This window comes from Dreissena polymorpha, chromosome 8 (genome assembly GCF_020536995.1).
Source record: "Dreissena polymorpha isolate Duluth1 chromosome 8, UMN_Dpol_1.0, whole genome shotgun sequence".
In the NCBI taxonomy this organism is placed as follows: domain Eukaryota; kingdom Metazoa; phylum Mollusca; class Bivalvia; order Myida; family Dreissenidae; genus Dreissena; species Dreissena polymorpha.
In genome coordinates, this window is record NC_068362.1 from 56,781,158 (window position 1) to 56,808,433 (window position 27,276).

General features: G+C 36.3%; 2 protein-coding genes across 17 annotated transcripts in view; both read left to right on the forward strand.

The window, feature by feature from the left end:
* Positions 1-14,950: 14,950 nt before the first annotated feature.
* On the forward strand, positions 14,951-16,460 carry LOC127843225 (uncharacterized). The gene is made up of 2 exons (XM_052373085.1): positions 14,951-15,734; positions 16,003-16,460. Exons 1-2 carry the CDS (start codon positions 15,359-15,361, stop codon positions 16,152-16,154), a joined length of 528 nt encoding a protein of 175 aa, XP_052229045.1. The 5' UTR covers positions 14,951-15,358; the 3' UTR covers positions 16,155-16,460.
* A 5,846-nt stretch (positions 16,461-22,306) lies between these two features.
* The window catches only part of LOC127841170 (sushi, von Willebrand factor type A, EGF and pentraxin domain-containing protein 1-like), a 38,825-nt gene continuing 33,855 nt past the window's right edge, over positions 22,307-27,276 (forward strand). For 15 of the 16 annotated variants that reach the window (XM_052369791.1, XM_052369792.1, XM_052369796.1 and 12 more), the window contains exon 1: positions 22,307-22,428. In XM_052369791.1, the coding sequence (XP_052225751.1) occupies positions 22,362-22,428 (67 nt within the window). In that variant the 5' untranslated portion in view covers positions 22,307-22,361. The remainder of the gene's footprint in view (positions 22,429-27,276) is intronic. The other variant, XM_052369800.1, reaches the window with a different exon arrangement.

A 27,276-nucleotide genomic window follows, 5' to 3' on the forward strand; every position in this document is an offset into this window, starting at 1 on the left:
TTGGAGTTCGAAACTGGGTCATGCTGTGTTGAAGACAAGGTCACTAGGTAAAAAAAAAGAATAACCTTGTAAACACTGTAGAATTCACATTTCATGCCCAATATTCATGTAACTTTGTCAAAATGGTTGTCTTAATGATATCTTGGTCGAGTTCAAAAGTGGTTCCGGTCTGTTGATAGAACATGGTCGCCAGTGGGTGGGGCAGTTTTCCTTATTTTGCTATAGAGAAACCTTGTAAACACTCTAGAGGGCACATTTCTTGTCCAATCTTCATGAAACTTGGTCAGAAGATTTTTCACATTGATACCTTGTAAACACACTAGAGGCCGTAGTTTTGGTCCAATAATGATGATACTTGACCAGGATGTTTTTCTAGATGATATCTATGCAATGTTTGACAGTGGGTCATGTGGGGTCAAAATCTTGGTCAGGCGGTCCAAATCTTACAAAAACCTTGTAAACACATGTAGAATTAGCATTACTTGCAAATGATTACATGCAAAAAACCCATGTAAATAGACAGTACTCAATCAAAATTAATCATGTGCTCACACTGCAAAAGTAAACAGAAGAGAACCAATCTAATATGCTCTAGAGTACTGAATTTTCAATTAAGCAATGAACAAGGCCTTGTAAAAAAAGGTGAGCGAACTAGGGCCATCTTGGTCCTCTTGTTTTATTTTCTTATGTAAACAAATATAAATCTTAATTGATTTTAACTTATACCATTGTTCCATTTACTTCCTAATTATACCCCCACAAACAAAGTCTAAGGGGGTATATAGGAGTGAACATGTCTGTCGGTCGGTCTGTCGTTCGGTCCGTATTAAGTGTCCGCTGATCTCTAAATCAAGTAGTTTTCATCCGATCTTCACCAAACTTGGTCAGAAGCTGTATCTACATGATGTCTAGGCCAAGTTCGAACATGGGCCTTGCCGGGTCAAAAACTAGGTCACGGGGTCACTTATAGGTTTTAAACATTCAGCATGTTGTATTAAGTGTCCGCTGATCTCTAAATCAAGTAGTTTTCATCCGATCTTCACCAAACTTGGTCAGAAGTTGTATCTAGATGATCTTATAGCCAAATTCGGACATGGGCCTTGCCGGGTCAAAAACTAGGTCACAGGGTCACTTAGTGCGTTTTTTAACATTCAGCATGGTGTCCTCTTTCTTATTGAAGTAGTTTTCATCAGATCTTCACCAAACTTGGTCAGAAGTTTTATCTAGATGATCTGAAGGCCAAGTTCGAACATGGGCCATGCCAGATCAAAAACTAGGGCACAGGGTCACTTTTTACACATTGAGCATGGTGTCTGTTCTCTATTTCAAGTACTTTAAATCCGATCTTTACCACACTTGGTCAGAAGTTGTAACTAGATGATGTGTAGGTCAAGTTCGAACATGGGCCATGCCGGGTCAAAAACTAGGTCACGGGGTCACTTAGTGTGTTTTAAACCCCACCATGTTGTCCGCTCTCTAATTCAAGTAGTTTTTATCCAATCTTCACCAAAATTGGTCAGAAGTTGTATCTTGATAATGTCTAGGGCAAGTTTGAATATGGGTCATGCCGGATCAAAAACAAGGTCACATGGTCACTTATTGCGTTTTAAACATCACAATGCTGTCCGCTCTCTAACTCAAGTAGTTTTCATCCAATCTTCACCAAACTTGGTCAGATGTTGTATCTAGATGATGTCTAGGTCAAGTTTGAATATGGGCCATGCCGGGTCAAAAACTAGGTCACGGGGTCACTTAGTGTGTTTTAAACCCCACCATGTTGTCCGCTCTCTAATTCAAGTAGTTTTCATCCAATCCTCACCAAACTTGGTCACAAGTTTTATCTAAATGATCTCTAGGACAAGTTTGAACATGGGCCATTCCGGGCCTAAAACTAGGTCACAGGGTCACTTAGTGCGTTTTTTAACATTCAGCATGGTGTACGCTCTCTAATTCAAGTTGTTTACATCCGATCTTCACCAAACTTGGTCAGAAGTTTTATGGAGATGATCTTAAGGCCAAGTTAGAACATGGGCCTTTCTGGGTCAAAACCTAGGTCAAGGGGTCACTTAGTGCGTTTTAAAAATTGAGCATGGTGTCCGCTGTTTTTTGTGAAGACGACACGCAAAATATTATGTGTCAATGCGGCATTCGGGGGTATTTGTCACGTCTGTGACAAAGCTCTAGTTATGATATAAAGTTGTGCAGGTGCATTTGATTTATATATCTTCAAATTACAAAAGTTATTCCCATCACAAAGTTATTCCATTGTTTAATAAAGAGATGATATTCAATTGTGCTTCATAAATTAACATGCTGCATCAGGGGGTATTCTTCAACATTATTGTGAGAAATTCACAAAAGTTCACTATTCTCTTAAAGTAATTAATATGTTTTCAATTACTAACTTAATAGTTTAATATAAGCCCTGCTAGGTTTTTCTTATACCGAACATTTGAAGTGCAAAAAATCATCATTTTACAGTTTAATTAGTGTTTGTATGTTTTGCTCAAAAGTTCAAAACCATTCATTTAAAGTTCGATTACCGGTTATCGTAACGTTTCGTTTGTGTGCATGCATTAAAATATTTAAATGTATGGTTATTTATTTTTCTTATATAATATGTTTTTATTATAAATCTTTACATGAATGTGTTTTATTTTATGCATCTTATTATGAATGATAACATAGGTAAATATTTTATGAATGATTACCAATACACATGTCTAATATGCAATGTGATATATTTATGTGTTTAAATGTGTTTAAATGGTTTAACAGACATGTTTCAGTGCACTTGTTTTGTACAAAGGAGCCGTGCTCTGTGAAAAGGGGGTTTAATGCCTGTTCGTAAAGTGTTGTCCCAGATTAGCCTGTGCAGTCCGCACAGTCTAATCAGGGACAATACTTTCCTTCTAAACTTAATTTTTGCTAAGAAGAGACTTTTTTAACGAAAAAAAAATCTTTAACGCGAAAAGTGTAGTCCCTGATTAGCCTGTGCAGACTGCACAGGCTAATCAGGGACAACACTTAACGCACATGGATTAAACCCCCTTTTCACAGAGTACGGCCCATATGTTGTTTAAAACAGTTGGATACACATACATTTGATGTAATGTTAAATTTCCCAACATCAAATAAAATGCAGTTCATATCTGATTTAATGCCAAACTTTTGTTACAAGATAACATGTATGATGTTTTGAATGATATGACTCAATAGGAATGTTATGTTACATATGCTTGAGTTAATATGATAATTAAAGTCAGTTGTATTTATTATTCTTGTTCTTTGGTTACTTTATGTGATTTCGCTAACTCAATCAACCCTGATTTTTGGTGCCAACCCTTTTTATCCCCCGCCATAGGCGGAGGGATATTGTTTTGGCGTTGTCCGTCCGTCCTTCCGTCCGTCCAGAGCCATATTTTGGAAGAGCTTTGGCGGATTTCATTGAAACTTGGTATAAGTATATACATTGTATATGGATAAGAGGATGATGCACGCCAAATGGCATTGTACACCATCTGTTAATAATGGAGTTATGGCCCTCTGTATCTTGAAAAATGCTTTTTAATATAAGCTTAGAGCTTTATCTCCATTAACACATGAGCCAGAGCCATGAAACTTGCCATAGTTGTTCTCGATCATCTGGAGGTGCTTCACATTCAACACTCATAATCGTAGGGGGTAAGGTAAAGGTCATACATTGAGGTCCAAGGTCACAAATTTGATGAATTATTCATTATTTAGTAATTCCTTTACTATGCATCAAGGGATTCTGTAACAACATTTTTTTGGCGGGGGATATCAATTCAACGAATTTGCTTGTTATTTTTGTATTCCAGATGGAGTATTATATAATAATGTTTGCTTCATTTGATCATAATTTATTCTTCTAGCAAAGGTGAATTTTACATAGAGATTTAGGAGATTTCTGACATTGAGCATGGTTAGTAAGTTGGAAATAAATTGTGCATGGAACACAATTGTTACAAGTAGAAAATACGCCGAGCAACCTATATTTAGAAACCAACAATAAGAATAAGAAGGAAATACAACAAACAGAAATTTAAATTATTATTATAATTAAATATGGAATTAAACGTTTGATATCAATTCCAAATGACTCTGGATATATTATTATTAGAAGGTTTTTGAAATTGACACATTTTGCTTGGTTTGCTCACGAAATTTCATTACCATGTTTATGCTATTGTAGGTATGTAATGCCATTGGTTGTTCCGTGCATACTTGCTTTGTAAGCATTATGTAAGATGTGCTCAAAATAAGATTGAGTGAGTCTTTTTAGCTCACCTGATTGCTCAGGTGAGCTTTTGTGACCGGTCTTTGTCCGTCGTCCGTCCACATTTGTTTGTAAACACTCCAGAGACCACATTGATTGTCTGATCTTCATGAAACTTGGTCAGAAAATTTGTCCAAATGATATCTCGATCGAGTTCAAAACTGGGTCATGCTGGGTCAAAAACTAGGTCACTAGGTCAAAAAAAGGAAAAAACCTTGTAAACACTGTAGAAGTCACATTTTATGCCCAATCTTCATGTAACTTTGTCAAAATATTTGCCTTAATGATATGTTGGTTGAGTTCAAAAGTGGTTCCGGTCCGATGAAAAGCATGGCCGCCAGTGGGCGGCGCAGTTTTCCTTATTTGGCTATAGAGAAACCTTGTAAACACTCTAGAAGTCACAATTTTTGCCCAATCATCATGAAATTTAGTCAAAACATTGGTTTTATTGATAACTAGGACGAGTTCGAAAATGGTCCAGATCGGTGAAAAAACATGGACGCCAGTGGGCGGGGCATTTTTCTCTATATGTATATAGTGGAAACATGTGAACTTTCTAGAATTCACATTTTTGGCCCAATTTTCATGAAATTTGGTCAAAATGATTAATTATATGTTGATTGAGTTCAAAAGTTGTTCTGGTCCGTTGAAAAACATGGCCACCAGTGGGCGGGGCAGTTTTCCTTATATGGCTATAGAGAAACCTTGTAATCACTCTAGAAGTCACTTTTTTTTTGCCCAATCATCATGAAAGTTGGTCAAAACATTGGTTTTATTGCTATCTCGGACGAGATTGAAAAGGGTCCAGATTGGTGAAAAAACATGGACGCCAGTGGGCGGGGCATTTTTCTCTATATGTATATAGTAAAAACATGTGAACACTCTAGAAGTCACATTTTTGGCCCAATTTTCATGAAATTTGGTCAGAACATTGTTTCCTTGATACAAGAGTTGAGTTCGAAAATGGTTCCGGTCAGTTGAATAACATGGCTGCCGGGGGGGGGGGGGGCATTTTTCTTATATTTATATAGTAAAAAAAGCTTGTGAACACTCTAGAAGTCACTTTATTTGCCCAATCATCATGAAACTTGGTGAAAAGATTGGTTTTATATATATATCTCAGATGAGTTTGCAAATGGTCCCGATCGGTCAAAAAACATGGCCACCAGGGGTGTGGGGCAGTTTCCCTTATGTGACTAGAGAGAAACCTTGTGATCCAACACTATAGAAGTCACATATTTTGCCTAATCATCGTGAAACTTAGGCAATACATTGGTTTTATTGATTTCTTGGACAATTTGAAAAATGGCTCAGATCAGTAACACACTTTTTACCTCAACTGATTGCTCAGGTAAGGTTTTAGGATTGGTCTTTGTCCGCCTTCCGTCCGTCCACATTTGGTTTGTAAACACTCTAGCATTGACATTTCTCAAGCATTTTTTATCAAAGTTGCTGAAAGATCTCAGTCAAGTATGATAATGAGCAAAATCACATAATAAATGCCATAATTATTGCCCTTAGATTGTCAAAATTTTCATTATATTATTCAAAATCCATGTAAACACTGTAGAGGTCACAATTTGGTTTCAGATTTTATGAATCTTGGTCATATTTATTTTTGTAAGCAAAGTTTGATGTTTGGTTAGGGAGGTCAACTCAAAATATAGGTAACCAGGTCAAATCTTACAATAATAAAAACACTCCGTGCGCCAGAGTTTTGGTTCAATAATGATGAAACTTGACCAGAATGTTTGTCTGGGCAATATCTAGGTAAAGATTGACATTTGGTAAAGATTGAATGAACTGACTCCTCACAGGTGAGCGAACTAGGGCCATCTTGGCCCTCTTGTTATATTAGCTATATTTTTTTGCTATTATATATATATATTCACAGTTATATTATGATGTAATATAAGATCAAATAGGTCATTGTGATTTATTAGGAAGGGGTAGAGGCCTATTGTTTTGTATGTGTACATTACAAGGAATGCTGATTAATTAATAATTTAATATGACAAAGAATTGATTAACAAATTTCAACCTGTGCATCTTAATCAATTTTATTAGCAACCATCAAAATTAGTTGGAATTAATATAAGTTGACATTTAACGACAAGTACAAAATTCAATTTTCTTTTTGTAATATTGACGGATCATATTAAATGTACAAGTGGTTGTTTTTGTTCTCGTATTAAATGCCATATGCTTATTTTATTTAATGTACTTATTTATTTTTAATATTTAAATATGTGTCTGTATGTTAATGTAATTGTTTTTATTTAATACATGTATTTATTTATTATGACATGTATATATTTGACATCATTTTTCGTTGTTATACATGCCGCTGTTAGAGTATATAAAATGCTAATAAGATTAAAAAAAATGTATCTGTGTTTTGCTTGAATTATCTGAAAGTATCCATTCAAACATGTTTTATTAACATAGCAACCACCGACCTTTAAACGGTGAATGGATAGAGCTTTACTTTGTGCACACCGACATTCGAAACATTGCAGACGTGTGTGTTTGTAAGACAATAAACAGATATTCTACAAACTCAATTGTAAAATTTGATGTCACCACGTACAGTACACGTATATGCACTTAAAAATAATTGTCGATGCAGTGCTGTTTATTTACCAATAACCGAGGATTTGAAGATGAAACGTTGATGACATCAACCAGGACTTGATCGGAATTTATTCAAATTGCAAAATTCTGTATTCCTTCACATTTTTCAATTATCAATAATCGAGGTCGCTATCATCAAAAGTTTGCACCAATCTGATCTGATCTGACCGAAATGAATGGTACCAAATAACTGGCGAACATTCGCTGTGCATTACTTAATAAGAAATGAGTGGTACCGAATAACTGGCGAATGTTCGCGGTGCATTACTTAATAAGAAATGAATGGTACCGGGTAACTGGCGAGTGTTCGCTGTGCACAACTTCATAAGAAATGAATGGTTCTGAGTAACTGGCGAACGTTCGTTGTTCATTACTGAATAAGAAATGAATGGTACCGAGAAGCTGGCGAGGTTCGCTGTGCATAACTTAATAAGAAATGAATGGTACCGGGTAACTGGCGAAGGTTCATTGTGCATAACTTAATAAAAAATGAATGGTAACAAATATCTGGCAAACGTTTATTGTGCAGAATATAATAAGAAATTAATGGTACCGGGTAACTGGAGAAGGTTCATTGTGCATAATTTAATAAGAAATGAATGGTACCGGGTAACTGGCGAAGGTTCATTGTGCATAATTTAATACGAAATGAATGGTACCGGGTAATAACTTGCAAAGGTGCAAAGGTTCATTGTGCATAATTTAATACGAAATGAATGGTACTGGTCACCTGGCGAACGTTCGATGTGCATAACTTAACGCATTGCAGTAAGTGTTACCTTTTGTAAAGTCTTATGTATGATTTACAGCTAAATCAAGATGACCAGTAAATCTCTCTCTCTGTCTCTCTCTGTCTCTCTGTCTCTCTCTGTCTCTGTCTCTCTCTGTCTCTCTCTTTCTCTCGCTTTCTCTCTCTCTCTCTCTCTCTCTCTCTCTCTCTCTCTCTCTCTCTCTCTCTCTCTCTCTCTCTCTCTCTCTCTGTCTGTCTCTGTCTCTGTCTCTGTCTGTCTCTGTCTCTGTCTGTCTCTCTCTCTGTCTCTCTCTCTCTCTCTGTCTCTCTCTGTCTCTGTCTGTCTTTCTCTCTCTCTCTCTCTCTCTCTCTCTCTGTCTCTGTCTCTGTCTCTGTCTCTCTCTCTCTCTCTCTCTCTCTCTCTCTCTCTCTCTCTCTCTCTCTCTCTCTCTCTCTCTCTCTCTCTCTAATACATAAACAGCTCCCAAATGTTAAATGTCGTACATATTGTGTCCATAAGGATTGCTGACTGTTCGTATGTATGAGTACTTGCTTATAATATATTTCCGAAACATGAAAAACTGCATTTCCGCAATAACGTAATTGAAACGACGTTTAAAATAAATTGTAAGTACAGCATTTTTCTTAAAAAGGTTAAACATGTCAAACACATGTTTCTGCATTGTTAACATTTCACCACGTTTGACAAAACATAAATAAGACAGCATAAACAGGTAGCATGAGCGCAGTTATTGGCCTTCCGCAACACGTTAATGAAAGAATGCCTGTTCTTTAAATTGACCTGATTTTAGCGGGTCATTTTTGATATCGTCTTTGAAATACTCGTACGTTATAAGCATTACAGGGTGCAGAATCAACAGGGGCTTACACACGGGCTGGACAGATTGTAAACACACTGTTCAAAACTTTATTTTTGCAACTATCTCAAGTTATTGAAATACATTTGCAAAAAACTTTAGTGCATAAAAGACAGTTTTTTTTTTGCAGTTTGTGCCGATATCTTAATGTAAATGAATTAATCCTTGAATACGTCTGAAATCGGTGACAAAATTTCACCATGCGTGATACATAAACGTATCATGAATGCAGTAAAAAAAATTTTTTTTACAATAACACATGCTTATTAGATAAAGTAATTCTGGTGTATTCACATTGCCATAAGCAGTATAAAAATCTGTCATTTATGCACTAGTTAAAATTCTTAAGAAAAATTGTTTTAAAAAGTTATTTAAAACAAGAAATATCTTTAAAAAAGATATACGGCGTTGATAGTTCAATGAATGAGATCAAGGATAGCGAATGTCTTTTTCTGTGCAGTTCTTAGCTGCATCACACGCAGTACGGGATGTTACGCGGAGTTTTCGCGGCTTATTAAGCATGTAGCAATATGTAATAATGTAAAATATTTATACAAAAATACATTATTACGTATTGCTTGTCATAAACCTATAGTTACGAAACAGAAAACCAAAAGAAGAATGGAAGTGAAATTTAAACATATGAGTCAACCGCCACAAGCGAAGTATCCGTACATATTTTAAATATTTATACGCGCGTTCTTCGAACAAACCTGTTTTAGTGGTTTGTCGGGCATTGCTATTTGATTCGATTATTAACAGTATCGAGAATCATCGCGCTCATGCTTAATACATTAGTCAATATAGTGGAATAATTCTTGTTAAATTAATTAAAAATAATATTTATCATGGCATTGTTGGAAACAAATTAAGAATCTATTATTGACATACCATAATAATATCGCTGAATATCTTCATTTGACATCTTTTTGGTGTAAAGAAAATTCCAATTCACCTAGTTCACGGATAGCGTCTGTATCATATTATAAAGATTCTTTTACTAGCTGCGAACTCAGGTCAGCACATAAGCGTATTCGAACATGCAGCTATGACCTGTAAATAAACCACACACTAACCGCAAACTGACCCGTGATATCTCGCGGGTTGAGATGCAATGCATGTTAACATGTTGACAGGAATATGGAAGTCAGTACTAAATATGAGAAAATAGCCTTTAAGTATAAACGATGTTGCCTCTGAAAATAAAAGGTGCACGCACAAACTGTATTGATGTCGAGATTGAGTGTAAAACTGTTCTATCTATTAAGCCTTTTCATAAGAGATAAAAATGTTTCATGCTGAACACGCAGTAAAACAGTGTTACAAAGACGCGGACATGTTTCCAATGTTCCGGTGGAATGCTCAAATCAGCCTATGGGATAAATGAAGTCTATTCATTCTGAACTAGCCGCGGGAAGTTTTATTTTAATTTTATTGGACAGTTACAAAGGTCAGGTAAGGTGAAAAGCTGGCGTATACAGCTTCGCCGAAAAACACCACTAACCGGTGTGTTTAATCCATTAACGTTAAATTGAGAACCCCACAAAGTAGCGAATCTCCACGCAGAGTTGTCGTTCCATGCTCTCACATACAACCTCTGCCATCACAAGAAAATCCTACCAGATTCGGTAGGATGTTATTTTATTTTTTTTAAGTATTATATTATGAAAAGGAATATCATCTTATTTTATATTTTGAAAATAGTGTATAAGTTTAGGTTCATAATAAAAAAAAATACTTTAATTAAAAAAGTAAAAATAACTGTTGACAGATTTAAAAATAACCGTTGATACTGTAAGACGCCCACGTGGTTCGACTATTATTACTTAGTTGGTAATAACGGCAGGGAGTTTAGATCATTATACATATATGGCTCTTATTTTCCGGTTAAACATTAAACTCTTGTTTTAACAAAGGAAACAATTATCCGGCACGTTCTTTTTCGGCATTGTTTTCTATGACGTTGTAACTGTAAGACGCGATTATTGTATCACGTGGCTCAGCTATCATCACGTGGTTGTGTATGATGGCAGGGATTTGATCCAACTATGCTGGTTCCAGTCAAATCTCTGCGCGGAGGTTGCAAAGTAGCGTGATCCTGCACCCTGATTACCCGTTATCGACTTAACCAAATGCATGCTGGGTAATTTGTCGTCTGCTAAAATGTCGTCTGCTGAATTTCTTAAATTAGCATTTTCTTCGATTTTTTTTTGAAAGAATACTATCAGAATAGCAAACAGTTTGGATCCAGATGAGACGCCACGTTCTGTGGCGTCTCATCTGGATCCAAACTGTTTGCAAAGGCCTTCAAAATTCGGTTCCAGCACTGTAAGGGTTAACCAAAGATCTATCATTCAACCATGCCTGAGGCGAAATTACGTCTAAGCCTAATTGTATTTTGTGGATTGCCGATAACAAGCACGGATTTCTCTCAGTCACGTAATTGTTTTAACAACTGCGTTTACAACTGTTACAACAAAATAAAATAAAATACATGTCCAAAAGAGGTAACTGAACACTTGCGACATCAATTATGTTAAAATACCAAAAACACTCTGTATAGCCACACGAGTGCATTTTAACAATTCGTAGTACCGTGCATTTTCATATACTTACACATTGTTGTACATTACTTACATACATATCAGCCTTCGGCTTTTTGACAATACTTTGTGTTCTTTATTTACCCGTTTTCAATATTACGTTAACGGGTAAATAAAGAAAACAAAGTATTTTAACAAGGGGAAAGAACATAAAAAGGAAAAAAGTAAAGCATATTAAATTACAAGTTAAGAGTGACAAACATTCCATGTATGTTTATGATTAATTATAATGCGTGTTAGTTTGTCGACGTGTGATGAACTCTGAATCCTGACAAGCGTTCGTCAGTTAAATTCGTGAAAAAAGGATCTGGTTCGCTCTGTTGTCCGTGACTCGCAAACGTTCTTAGTGCGAGCTGCACTTCGGTTCGATCTTTGGAAAACGGACACCAAATAACTACGTGTTGCCAGGGACCTATACGTTTGTATAGGTCCCTGGTGTTGCGTAATACGTCGCAGCGTTTAAGAAACAATGAAAAGCGTATGATTTGACTAGATAAAGATGATTTTATTTAATATAAATATACTTCGTTTCTACACAAATCTTAAAACATTCAATTTAAAACCCTTTGACATGCCATAATGAGACACACACAATGTTCTTTGATTCATTTGCGACACGCCTTCATTCGAGGTCATGGTTGTGTGGCACTTTCAAACTCTGGATCGCGTGCGAAAAGAACGCAATCTTAAGTGCAATGACGATGCTTTTGCGGAAAACGAGTGGCCATAACATAACACCGTACTATGGCACTGCTCAATTATATGAAGGCTCAATTTAAACTGCAACGTGTTGTTTGTTTCTGATTGCTTAATTTGAATACGTTAAAAGAATTAGGATGTTAATGAAAGATAAAAATGCGCGTGCACAACATTCTTCTCCTTTGTTTCTCTTCATTGTATAAATGCCGACATAGTTTGGCGGTGCAGTAAAAATAAGGATCGTGTTCAAAGACAAATAATGGACTCACAGTAAGTAATTGCATGTAGATAGTTTTCATTAGTGTTTGTTGGTGCCTTAATTGCTATGGCATCTTGCAGCCTACAATTCGTACCTCTATCATAATAATAATAATAATAATAATAATAATAGTAAAGTAATGCAGTCGAAATCCATTTGCGAATAACTGAGTTATGGCAATTTTTGACTTGAATATAAGAACGCTTTTTTTTTGTATTTAACCACATCTTTGAACTGCTTTAACATATTTTTTTGTAACTTAATATGAGTGTAAACATGGATAAGGGGATGATGCATATTTAATTTTGACACAAACCATTAATCAATAATGGCGTTTCAGCCATGTTTGAAATTAATATACCCTTACAAAATTGATTTCTTTATCTGTGTCTCAAATATCATATTTGCCACAGCCACGTTTACCATAGTTGTTCTTAATATTTTGAGGCTGAGTCACATGCAAGACCCATAACCCAAGATCAAGGTCACCCATTGAGGTCAAAGATCACAAAGTTTAGGAATTATCTACAACGACTTATTGAGCCTACCACGACTGGTCTTTATCAGCTCAAGTTCCGCTCAAAAGCATCTCGGGTGATTCTTAATATATAAAACAAAGTATCTGCGGTAAGGAAAATGCATTTAAAACAGCATCGTCGGGTGCCTATAAGCATGTTTTCCGTACCTGGGTTATATCGTAGTTCACTTAAGAGTACCCTGGGGACTTTAAAGTAGTACCTGAGCCGACAAGGACCGATATAACGCTTAATTTGCCATACAGACCTACAACATCCTTTATTTCAGAGAATGGTCCAACAAATGGCTAGTGTTCATTGTCGTCTGGGTGCAGTTCACGACCCAGCTCGGCCTCTGTTTCTCGCTAGGCGCTCTCTTCCTGGACTTTCAGCTAGCGTTTGGAGCGAGTCGCTTGCAGACGGCGCTTGTACAGTCAATCATGATAGGTGTCGTGCTGTCTCTGTGTAAGAAAACGAGCTCCCTTTTTTGTGGTGATTGATAGGAAATAAAAATGTATCCTGCTTAATTATGGCTTCTTTAGATGTAATATCGCTTTTATAATATGGTCAGCGCGACAGTTCTAGTCCTTTTAAACATGTTTGCTTAAGTTTCGCTGGCTAAATCTCACTATGAGTTTCATGGGCATAATATGTTTATAATATGTTTGCATGTATTATACTAGTACAATATTTACTATTATTACTACTACTACTTTCGCTGCTGCATTCGATAATTCTACTTCTGCTTCAATTGCAACGGCTTTTAATACAGATTCGACTATCCATACTTTTATTCATAATTACTACCACATAGTTATTAGTATCATACCTAGTTTTGCCACAATATCACTACTTTTCTTCGATCACCATTCTATCAATCCTACAAAATTGTTATTTGACGCCTTCTACCACCACTACACCATTACGAATACTACCTTACCGCATCGCTGTTCCGTTTTCTACCATTTCAGCGGTGTTCAGTGGTTTCTGCATCCGGAGATACGGCCTCTTCAAGGTACTACTATGTCCCGCTCTGCTCTCCCCTCTGGGTTTAATGACGTCATACGCTGCTACCGAGATCTGGAACATTTACATCACAATTGGCGTCATTGCTGGTTAGTGTTAGTTATGTATAAAACGATGATAACAATTAGGTAATAAATGGTGTTTGTGTTTTAAGGAATATCAGCAACAACAAAAACTTGAGACTGCAATAGATCCGGATTCATAAATGTAATATTCAACAAGGACACGCGACAACGACCCTCATTTTTAATAAAACTCTTCTTGTCAAATACTACCAAAAACTTTGTTCAAATGGAACGTGTGGTTGCTCGTTTCTCGTTAATTAATGCATTGATTTACGCGCTTCGACCACACATGGCAACAAGCGACATTAAATATGTCCCTAACCGGAATCCGTTATGAACACAACGAAATGTGTTTCTATTACATTTGTATGTGTCTTGCAGGCATAGGCATGACCTGCACGCAGACCGCCAGCTTTACCGTGGTGAGGCAAGCGTTCCGAGGGAGACAGATGATGTTGTGTCTTAGTATCCTCTCCACGGGGGCAGGCATTGGAGGCACGTTCTATCCTTTCCTTCTGACATTTCTGGTGCAAAGACTCGGGCTGCAGATGACGCTACTCTCCATTGGCGTGTTTTTCATGACGTCATCGCTTTTGCCGCTTCTTATTCGATGCCATGATATCAAGTACGCGGAAACTAGAGAATCGGATGACCCTGAAAAAGGACCATACACTATTACCAAAAATACGAGTGGTACAGAATCAGAACCTGAAAGCGAACCATACAGTATTACCATAAATACGAGTGGTATAGAATCAGAACCTGAAAATGGACCATACATTATTACCAAAAATACGAGTGGTACAGAATCAGAACCTGAAAACGGACCATACATTATTACCAAAAATAAGAGTGGTTTAGAATCAGAACATGAAAACGGACCATACAATATTATCAAAATTACGAGTGGTTTAGAATCAGAACCTGAAAACGGACCATACACTATTACCAAAATTACGAGTGGTTTAGAATCAGAACCTGAAAACGGACCATACATTATTACCAAAAATACGAGTGGTATAGAATCAGAAGCTGAAAACGGACCATACACGATTACCAAAAATACGAATGGTGTGGAACCAGAACCTGAAAACGGACCATACACTTTTACCAAAAATACGAGTGGTATAGAATCAGAACCTGAAAACGGACCATACACTATTACCAAAAATACGAGTGGTGTGGAATCAAAACCTGAAAACGGACCATACCCTATTACCAAAAATACGACTGGTGTGGAATCAGAACCTGAAAACGGACCATACACTATTACCAAAAATACGAGTGGTATAGAATCAGAACCTGAAAACGGACCATACATTATTACCAAAAATACGAGTGGTGTGGAATCCGAACCTGAAAACGGACCGTACACTGTTACCAAAAATACGAGTGGTGTGGAATCAGAACCTGAAAACGGACCATACACTATTTCCAAAAATACGAGTGGTGTGATATCAGAATCTGAAAACGGACCAAACACTATAACCAAAAATACAAGTGGTGTGAAGCCAAAAGGAAAAGATAACATCATTAAAGCATCAACTCAAATTGCTATATGGGCGGATATAAAATCAATTATCAGTCTAGAATATATTATAATTGTTTTAGGATCAGACTTTATTGTTGCTTCTATAAATGGTTCAATCATGGCACTGCAACTTGACCTGATGAAATCAAAGAACGTAGACGTGTCCTGGTCCAATATGGTGTTCATCGTACGAAGCGTGACCGTCATAGTCTCATCGCTGCTACCCGGCCTTGGTAAACAATTTGGTATCAGCGTTAATGTTATCTTAGCGATGGCTGCTGTGATCGGTGCAGCCGGGTACCTGCTAGTTCAACTCTCTTCAGGGCATGTGTCGTTTTTGGTCGCAAATGGTCTGGTGGGAACTACTCTAGGAGCCAGTTTGCCGGCGTCGATGATCGCCATGAAGATGGTGCCCATAGAACATATGCCGGTAGCTTCCGGTCTGATGACTTCCGGGGTCGGAGTGCTGTCGGCCGCGTCCGGGCCGTTGTTCGGTAACTAATTTTGTTAATTTAGCATGTTCCAGTATTTAGCAAATCAAACTAAAGTAGTCTTTCGAATACTGATGCCGAACAAACGATTTATTTTGTGGGATCATGACGTTCTATTAAGTAACGTTACTTTTTAAAGTAGAGCTACCTATGAAAGCGCCCCTTTGTAAGTACGGGTGTAACTGCATTTTTATAGGTTTGGCATATTGAGCATAAATGTAATATCTGATCTATATTTCGGGTTGCTTTATTTGTTTCAAACTGTTCACAGCATTTATTCGGGAATCGACGGGTAGCTACGATATAGTGCTCTACCTGATAGCGGCCATCCACTGTGCTGCGGCACTCGCCTTTCTGGGAGGCTTGCTCGTGAAAAACCGGAAGATGGATAACAGAAGTGACCTCGTCATAACGAGGCTGTAACACACGGTCATTGCACGCAATTTCATTATAATTCCTTCGTCAGGTTATACGCTGTTTGTTTTTGATGATTTGTGTGTTCTTCTTCGTGCACGTTTAATCTTTCATCTTTTATGCTTCTAATGTGGCTTGACTATGGCTCAGTAAAAAAAGTGAACAACAACACTTAAATGACATTGGAAAGACATCATTTCTGAAAAAGAGTTCTGTATTAAAAAGGTTATCTTTTGAGGAAAGTATTAAGCGACATTTCTTGATTATTGCTTGTAAAACAATTATGATTTTAATAATGATTATAGCTAGGCGCATATCACCAGTTTTTATTGATTACTATTGTTGATCTTATTAAACAAATGTTAAAAAAATATGATAAATAAATGCACAGAAATGGAAATCATGTTTATTTTAAATAAAATCATCACATTGATCAAAACTGTGGCCTGTAGAGTGCTAATGAGCAGAAACCATGACGACGCACTGCACACAACAGACGCCGTACATTGACTTATCACAAAAGCTAATGTTTGAAACTTTTGTGTTCAGATAAGCTATAACGCTAAAAAATAAACAACAACAGTTTATGTTAAATTCATTTTCCATTTCATCATATACACCCCCTGTACGTCGATAATTCGAACTGAAGAAAAAAAATGTCGGCCGAAACTGAAACTGAAAGGTAGGTGATTATTTTATCATTTCTGCTAATTTAGTAACTATAAGGACGTAATTGTTTTACACATGTGATAATGAATGTCTGATACACACATGCGTTGTGAGTTTTGCAATTATTTAATAGTTTTCTAGTAAAAAAACGGTAAATTTGTCTTCGGAAAATGCTAATTTTCATGAAATGTGACCAATGTGTTGAATTATTTACACGTTAATTGACAAAAGAGCGAACGAAACTGTAACAGAGGTATGCATGAATGTCCTTACAGAGGTATGCATGAATGTCCTTAAAATTTAACTTTTAACACCTAGTTTGTTTCTGTGTTAAAATCATGTTGTTGCAGAACGGGTATAAAAGTTAATGGATAAATCCAAACTGAAAATTTCTGTGGATAATAACCAAACTCAAAATGGATAATGCACAAACTGCGATGTATTGAACATGTTTTCCAAAAACAGGTTGGATAATATTCTTTGAAAACAACTATTTATAACCAAAAACACGATGTGTATAATGGTATTTAAAAAATACTTTCAACGAACATCAACATTCATTTATTTGTTATTAGTGAAATCAATTTCAACGGAACTTGCATATATATACAATTGAGATTAGAAGCAAAACTAGACTGTTAACAGCCCTGCATTATCATTTTAAAGAGAAAACTCTCTCCTACTTCTTGTACTGTACTTATACTATACAGAGTTACGTTTTCTTATCTGCTTAAAATGATAATTCAGCCAAAAAAGAAAAGGAGCTTTGATATTGTATTGCAATACATCTCAATAAGTAATTGTGAAATTAGAAATAAAATATCATTCTGTTGACAGACTAAAGCACAATAAGCATGCGAAATTTGCATTCCACGTACACAGAGATGCCATAACACGTGCTCCATGTCATTTTGGATAGCATGAAAACCATAGAAATTTTAAAATGCCCCTACTTATTATTTAATCACTTGATTTAAAGGGATTCGAGTCGAAGCTGCATGTTAAAGTGGCATTTAAAGGACTCTGTAGAATAATGACATCTGTAGTTTTCCATTATCTTCTTTTTTACCTGAAAAGAAAACAAAATCGTTTTATTATGATGATTGTTTAACAATGTGCTAACATGCTTTTGTTGCTAGCAATTAAATAAATCTCGAAATATTTTACAAGTGTGTTCATTTTATATAGATCTTTACATAAAGACAGCTTGCAGTTTGGTCATTATCCATCTACTTCCTAATGTTAGTTTAGAATTATCCATACACTAGTTAGGCCATTATCCAATTTGTATATTCTTGTCCCAAACAAATACAAATATATTGCGTTTTCGAGCATTTACGACAATCAGATTTGTTACATACATATATGAAAGATTAATACACAAGTTCAAGCATTAAAACATTAAAAACATTCGATTATAATTGTTTTTTGGCCTAAAACTTTCGACAATTTCATTTACTTTTTCCAGATTTTCAAATATATTCATTTTATTTCGACGTAATTGTTTTTAATTGCAATGGGTTTATTGGCGCATTGTATCCGGCAATTAACATTTTATTAAAATGAAACGTTTATTATGTCACAACTTACCATATATAAACGTGTTCTTAGAAATAAATGACTGGAGTCTTAATTTTTGTCGCCATTATTTTCTTCAGTTTGAATTACTCAGTTTGGATTATCGACGTACAGGGGGTGATATAGCGTCTACAGAATACTTCAAAAAGCTGAATGATAATGCAAAAGTATTTACACGATTTATTTGTTACTGTTTCTCATTGCAAATATAGCATGTTTTCAGGTCTTTAAAAGCAAAATAATGAACAAAAAACGATGTAACATTGTGAAAAAATCGTGACTGTTTAAAAAAGTGAGCGGGTCTCAGAAAAATGGAAAAATCTTTAGTACCATAAGTAACCCAGAGGATACTCTGAGCGTTGTAATCACGTGTATTGTAAACGCATGAGATGTTCGTTCTTAACCGAGCGGGTGTGCAGCCATATGGCACGTAAACTGTTCATTTGCGATCTCATGTACCCCGAAGTCTTCAAGGGGAATAGATCTGTAGTTGAGTTGTGTATGGTTCAGTGTGGTAGCAACGCCTTCCATACTTCTTTTTTACATGTTTGAAGGAGCTCAATCAAGATTAACATTACGGCAGAGCTATAAGAAGCACACACATAATCTTTTCCTTGCGGGTTTTCTTTCTTACACTATTTCGACTGATTGAATGCATGCTATAAAACATGACTTGGCAACGTTATTTACGCATAATTTGATTTGTTTTAACATTTAGATGAGCAGTAAGTAGAGTTGGTCGTTTAGTTTGATACATGACTTGGCAATGAAATCTAAAAATAAGGTTATCTTTCACCACTAAATGAGAAGTTTGTAAAGCTAACAGTTTGGCTTCACATGTCGACTTAATTAATTATTAAAGCATACGAACGCCTGTATTTGTGTGGGTATTTCATTAAAAAATGATGTCTGTAAAACATTACATTATAGAAAATATAATTGGTTTTCGTATTATTATACGACACAGATTATGAACTATCAGAGAAGTTACGCGCTCTCGATTCATTTTATTAAGAGAGGCAAATCCTACAGAATTCTATATCGGAAATGTGAAAAGTATCAAGTTGTGTTTGTTTCATGTTGTACATTTTTATCCTATAACTGATATTTTAGTTAAAAATATTTAAAACACTCGTTTAGGCAATATAAAGAATACTGCCGGAACTTAAGTGGAACTCTGAACGATCACGAAATTCCCATTGACATCACAATCTATGGAACGACTCTAAGTACGAAATTTTAGAACACACGTTTTAGCCATGGATATATTATATTTTTTAATACACATATTTCTATAGAATATTCACATTTAAATTTTTAAATATATAAGATAAATATGTTTTTAGAACCATATATATTGATAATTTACATATTATTTATTATAGTAATATATAGATATGACTGTATCGAACATACGTACACATATTCACTTCACGAAAATATACAAATTGAAATTGCAATGATTGACACGTCATATGTGACATAATACATTTTCGTTTATTCATTGGCCGTTTATACACTAGCGACACGCTTTTACAAAATTTCGGTGTTTATTGTTGTTGGGCACATTAAAACTCTTGGTCACGTGCGCAAGAACGCGATTTTAAGATAATATCATTAGTATGACACCGCTCAATTATATGTTGGCCAAATTCGAATTGTACCCTAAAGTGTGTCTTTTGTTTCTCATTCACATGAAGTCTTCAATTATTTCCTTATTTGTAATATTTGTGTACTTGAATTTCACATCACAGACGTGTTCAAAATATAATTCTAATTTATACAACTCATTCGGTGTACCTCTCTTTTCTTCTTGTCAATCGCTCTGATGGACACGTCGGCTCTCTGCGCAAAGGTAGCTGTGCGCGTCGGTTCCTTCAGGCTGCCGTGGGGTTTCCCTCGCGTCGTGATTTTCTCCGCCTCGATATGGCGCCTGTGGACATGTCTAGTGGACAGGACTGCGGCAAGTGTTATGTTGTCATGCTTCCAGTCTGATATGGTAACTTGTATGACTGGCCAGTCTTTAATTTGGTAAATAGGTGGTTCATGTTGTTGACGCCTGTCTGCGTCGTGAATCTGAGCATCTGCTCGGAAATTGAGAGCATGTAGTCGGGGTCGTTTCCTTTGTATAATGGCTGCTGCTGCAGACACTTTGTATGTTGTTTTGTTCGTGATCTTTGCTTTTTTTGCAGGTGGTTTACACTTCTTTTATAGTGTCTTCATTTGCTATATGGTCTGCGGCAAGTATGTTGCAGTGAAAAGGGACCCATTGCTTCCCGACAATGTGCACTTTTCAAAGGCAAACCCGAGGCAGATGACAGGTCGGCAAGTTCTTTATCGCTGGCAGTGTCGAGCGCCTCTATGACTGACTTTGCGCCGCTTAAACGTTGTTGAACTTAAGCCTTGAAGTTAGGTTCAACCTTCGTATGGCAGGTAACTGTTAATGAAATCAATGATTTAAACTAAACACTAAAATAACTCGAACACTTCATTAAATATAATAACGTTTAATGGAATATAAATAAATAGCGATGCATGCAACTTACCTTCTTAAGGCAAGTGTGAGAAACTGAAGAAATGAATTACAATAAATGGTGAAGTAACTTAAAAAGTACATATGATAATTATATCAGTTCTGTTATGTAGTGGGTAAAGAGTAAAAAGAACTTATACTGTATTGCTGTATGAGATTTTATAGGGACGCGGTTGAGTGTCTGCTTTGGAACTGGGATGGTCCGGGTTCCATACCCACTGTTAGGAGTTTTCTTGCTGGGATACATATATTTTTAATTACAATATATACGAATCATTAATATGCTTAGCGACAAGCTGAGATAATGCTTTTGAGAAAGGAGACAATCTTATCAGTGAAAGTAACACAGTAAAACATAGCGTTCACCCCCTTACATATCTGCTGCGAACAATTCATGATAGAATGTTCTAAATTGTGCGTGTTCCTTCCCACAAATCTTATCTCAAAGAGACTATTTTTACTAAATAACATACATGTACGAACTTAAAGCACACATGACACAATATTTTATATGATATGCTTTATGATATAATCTCAAATTACGTTTTTTTTTAAATTTGTTTTTAAACTATAATATCATTTGTCAATATAAGTAATTATCATGAAGGCAGAATCTCTTAACACATTTACGATTGTATTACTGCGTTTCGAATTGTACAAAGTGACCTTTTTCATGGTTTAAATGCACATATTGTTTTGGATAATTGCACAGTTTACATAAATTTTGCTGTGTTGAATATGCATTTGTTTTCCTGTGTAAGTAAAAAAAAACACGAAGAGCGACGTACCGCCCCTATTAACTGAAATACACACAACGGAACACATTAATTAAACTTTAGATCTATACTTGCAACTAAGACCCAAGTATCTAAATAGGATCTAAATAGGATTAATATTCATATAAAGGAGGGTATGGATAAATCATATCTCTACACACATTAAATGTAATTGAACGACAGGAATGTTGAAGATATAAGGTTTGATGTACATACGCAGGAATACTTTGATGCTACGGTATAATCACTTTGCTGGTGAGAATGCGCATACAAAGAAAATAGTTTTAGGTGATACATTAGCATTCACATCACACATTTCAATTATTGCAATCTAAACAGATCCTCGAAAATCATATCTTTTAAGCGACTAAACGTATGAAGATTTACTTATTTAATCTGATTGTGAGAAGTCATCATATGATTCACATCTAGTGCGATTTGTTGCGTGCGTACACTTTGATGATTCCCCCATGACATATTAATTAATGTGTTTCTTGTGCGTTCTTAACTTAAAACGAGGGCAATTTATTTTCATATGAATGGCATATCTACATTTTCCTTAAAGATAAAGTGAAATGAAACGACTCTGTTTCGTTCCATATTGATAACGGTTCCTCCCATTCTCACGTTATCATAAGAGTTGAATCGTTTAAAACCACAATGGCACCAGTTGTTGTATTACTTGTATTTTGTTTAATAAATTTAACAAACTGCAATCCACCAGATGGTAAGTATGAAATTTGTTATCCTATTGTGACATGTTTTCAGATACGTAGGTGAAAAAGGGCAACTGCAAGTTGTGCGAGCATTATCGCACCATCAGTCTAATCAGACATCCCAGCAAAGTCATGCATAATCGATTGAAAAGTAAGGCAGTGAAACTGCTGGCCGAGGCGCAGGCTGGATTCAGAGATGGCCGGAGCACAGTAGGACAGATTTGCAACTGCATAATCATCATTGAAAAACACATGCAACCACAACGTGACCTCTTCCACAACTGCATTGACTTTAAGAAAGCTTTCGACCACGTTTGGCATGATGGCCTATCGCATGTTATGAGATGATTTAACATTGACGAACGGCTGGCGCAAGTCATTCAGGAACTCTACGGAAACACCACCAGTGCAGTACTTCTCAACGGACAGCAGGGGGACATCGTCAGGACATCAGTGGGCGTCCGTCAGTGATGTCTGTTCCCGTCCTGTTCAACCTTTTCATTAAGAAGATAATGCAGGAGACTTTTCATGACCACCACACATCTATCTCCATCGGTGGAAGACCCTTTTCTAACTTGAGACTCGCTGATGATATTGACCTCATGGGTGGCACCAGCAGTGAACATCAAGATCTAACCAACAGACACTATGAAAGATCAAGATCATACGGGATGGAGGTCAGTACGTAGAAGTCGAAGATCATGGTGAACAGCATGACCAACACCAGCACAGACCTTCCCATGAACGGCGAGAAGCTAAACGAAGTGACCAGCTTCAACTTCTTGGGTGCATACCTGTTCATGGATGGTACCAGTACCGCTGAGGTCCGAAAAAGAATTGTCATGGCGACGGCAGCGATGGCCAGACTGAGCAGTTTTGGACAAGCAGTTCCATCAGCTTCCAAAGAACAGGCTCCACACGTCCATCGTTGTCTCCATCCCACTTTACGGCTTCGAGACCTGGACGCTTCACGCGGACGCAGAACGCATGATACATGCATTTGAACACAAATGTCTCCGCATCTCCTATACGAAGCACAAGACCAACTTGTACGTCCGGAACATGACTGCAACACTTGTTAGTCCAAAAGAGACCTACTGGCGAGCGTCTAACGACGAAAGTTGGTTTGGTTTGGACACGTCACCAGGAACGACTCTCTGTGCAAGACTGTTCTCCAGGGCACGCTAGAGGGAGGTTGACGTCGAGGCCGTCAAGCTGGATTATATAAAAGAATGGACATCCCTTCCCATGAATGAATTAATCTCAGCAACACACAACAGACCTGACTGAAAGAGGATTTCTGAATTGTCGTCCCTTATATCTCCCCAACGGCCAAACCGGTCTAGGGATTGTTGATGATGATAATGAGGTTAAATATGCCGTAACTATAATTTATACGCTCTGCTCCGCACTTACCGTCCAAATTTGGTGATCCCAATTTTATTACTTTTTATGTGTTTGCTGTTTATTGCAAAATCATTTATATAAAATGATTTGACATTTCGTGTTATTTTAAAAAACAATGAAGATATCGTGGGCACTATAGTTTTTTTTGTTACTTTTGCAAAAAACATCTTGTGGTTTTGCGTCGGTCATTTTTCGATGTATATGTTATACGTGTACGTGTATGGACGGGAGAGGGAGTCACTTTCAGGAGGTGGACCCGTTTTATCACATGACCACTGCTTTGAGGTGATGGTAACCAGTCTTGTTTATTGCATGCAAATTGACTAGATCAAGTGTCGTCATCTTTTAATTGCATGTTTTGTCTTCCATCCATCTCGTGTTTGCTATTATAACAATGTTCCTGAAAAAAAACATGCACACACTTTGTCTAAAAGGGTGTTACTAATTTTCGCTTATCCTTAATAATCTACATAAACGTACCTTTATGTGGAACATGTACCTGGATTTACCAGTATTGCGAAACAAACGCAGGATATGAGCGCGGATTGCGTTAGATACTAATGTAGTTCATGCCTTCGGTAATTTCTTAATAGAAATGTAAACATTTATATCTTTTTAATTATTATATTATATATATTATATTGTGTATTTATATTTATTCAAAAATGTTTTCATCGCAACAAGAAACGGACATAAATAAATTCCATTAAACTGACGTTTAGCAATAGTTTGTTTTTGTTTAATCAATATCAAACATTACAGATTGGGTTTAAAGGGGACTTTTCACTGAACTTGGCATGTATTGAAGTTTGTTATTAAATGCTTTATATTGATAAACGTAATCATTGCATCTAAAAAGCTCCAGTAAAAAGTCAATAATAAAATTTAAGAAATAAAATAAGAGTAACCCTCAACAGGGCTCGAACCACTGACCCATGGAGTCCTGGAGTAGAAGTATACCACTTATACCACTCGGCCATCAGTGCTCATACAATGAAGGATAAAATCAAATTAACTACAATGAAGGATGTACTTTATACTTTATATACGAAATCCTCGTAGTTTCACAAAACATAACGACAACAACAGAACTCTCCAAATTATTGAATCGTTTCGCGTTGCAACGCTTTCTTAGTTTCAAGTTTTTAAACCGTCAACAGATGCATATAATGGCTATTTTAGAGTATGGTAAATGTTCAGTATTACTGTTTCCTTACAAATATCATAACTAAAATGAGAATTTGCGAATCTGAACCAACTTTTTCAAATTTTGTCAATTTACCAAAACGTGAAAAGGCCCATTTAATACGCACTATCTTATGCATAGATTAATCTAGCCCAGAGATAAGACCACAAATATTCTCATTATTTATGTCCAAATGTTGGGCGCACCATATACTTTTCTCACTTCTCACGGGAAATAAATATACCCAACCATTAGAAAACAAGTAAGACACCACCACTTTAGGCATATATATTTTAGCAAATAAATTGATCTAATATTTCTTACGAGCAATAGTTTCATGTTAGCAATAGAGTAAGATCGCTGCCATCATCACTAGTTTAGAAAATATGTTGGACGTGTACTTATCATGGGATATTATCATTACCTTACCATGGTTGTTGTTAACTGTCTTTTTTATAGTTTTAATTCATTTTACTTGCCAATCACAGGAAAGTGAAACACCAGTGAACTATAAGAACAATTCAATGCGATGGTGATTGGTACTCCTGGTTTGAAGCCACACACCTTGCCTCTGACTTTGAAATGAAATGCATGTAAATCAATGCATATATATATATATATGCAGTTTTAAAGTGTGCAAAATTGTCATTAAATCTAAAGCCTAGTTAGCAAGTTATTTTATTATTTTTCAAACGGTACCGCTTTTAAAACCGAAAGTAGGATTTCTAGACGTATACGTCCATTCATTTCATCAAACGCGATTATTTTTAAGTTTTAAAGCGCAAAAAAGACGGATTTCTACCTTGTAACCACCAGATATATTCTAATTGGCATAGATAAAATGAAATCTATAGCCTAGTTAGCAAAATTTTATCATTTTTTAAAACGGTACCGCTTTTAAAACCGAAAGTAGAATTTCTAGACGCATACGTCTATTTCGACAAACGCGATTATTTTTAAGTTTTAAAGCGCAAAAAAACGGATTTATACCTTGTAACCACCAGATATATTATAATTGGCATAAATAAAATATGTCTCTTATTTATACCTAAATTTACTATGCCAAATAAGGTGTGTGGCTTTAAGTGTATAATGTAATTTTGGCATGAATGTCTTGATAAATAATCATACATATAATTAATTATTATCTTAATATTCATTACCACACAGAAATTTCCCATGTCCGTAGTGACAACCGTCAGAACAATCTGTTTTTATGCCCCCGATAGGGTGGCATATAGCAGTTGAACTGTCCGTCAGTCCGTCTCTCAGTTTGTCAGTCTGTCAGTCTGTGCGTCCGTCCGAAAACGTTAACATTGGCCATAACTTTTGCAATATTGAAGATAGCAACTTGATATTTGGCATGCATGTGTATCTCATGGAGCTGCACATTTTGAGTGGTTAAATTTTGAGGTCAAGATCATCCTTAAAGGTGTAGGGTCCAAAATACAAATCCAAGGGAAGTAATACGCTTTAAATCGAGATATATATCTGGCCTGCCAAATTATTTTTTTTTTAAATAAATAAAAGCAGCGCAGTAGGATGCATTGTGTATCTGACAACCACATCGTGGTAAAAGGTTAAGGTCAAGGTCATCCTTTAAGACCTAAGGTCGAAAATACAAATTCAAGGGAAGTAATAAGCTTTAAAGGGAGATACTTATTTAATATTGAATATAGCAACTTGATATTTGGCATGCATGTGTATCTCATGGAGCTGAACATTTTGAGTGGTGAAAGGTGAAGGTAAAGGTCATCCTTCAAGGTCAAATGTCAAATATATGGTGTCTGTCCGTCCGTCCGAAAACTTTCACATTGGCCATCACTTTTTCAATATTGAAGATAGCAACTTGATATTTGGCATGCATGTGTATCTCATGGAGCTGCATATTTTAAAAGGTGAAAGATCAAGGTCAATGTCATCTTTCAAGGTCAAATGTCAAATATATGGAATCTGTCCGTCCTTCCGAAAACTTAAACATTCGCCATAAACTTTTTTATGCCCCCGTAGGGTGGCATATAGTTTTTGAACTGTCCGTTATTCCGTCCGTCTTTCTGTTCGTCAGAAAGTCTCTGTCCGTCCGTCAGTGAGTCCGTCCGTCTGTCTGAAAACATTAACATTGCCCATAACGTTTGCAATATTGAAGATAGAAACTTGATATTTGGCATGCATTTGTATCTCATGGAGCTGCACATATTGAGTGGTGAAAGGTCAAGGTCATCCTTCAAGGTCAAAGGTCAATGTCAAAGGTCAAATTTCGCAATAT

Coding starts and splice junctions, on each gene's coding strand:
- LOC127843225 (XM_052373085.1), top strand. CDS start 15,359: ATGGCACTGCAACTTGACCTGATGAAATCAAAGAACGTAGACGTGTCC. Junction 15,735..16,002: donor CGCGTCCGGGCCGTTGTTCG/GTAACTAATTTT, acceptor AACTGTTCACAG/CATTTATTCGGGAATCGACG.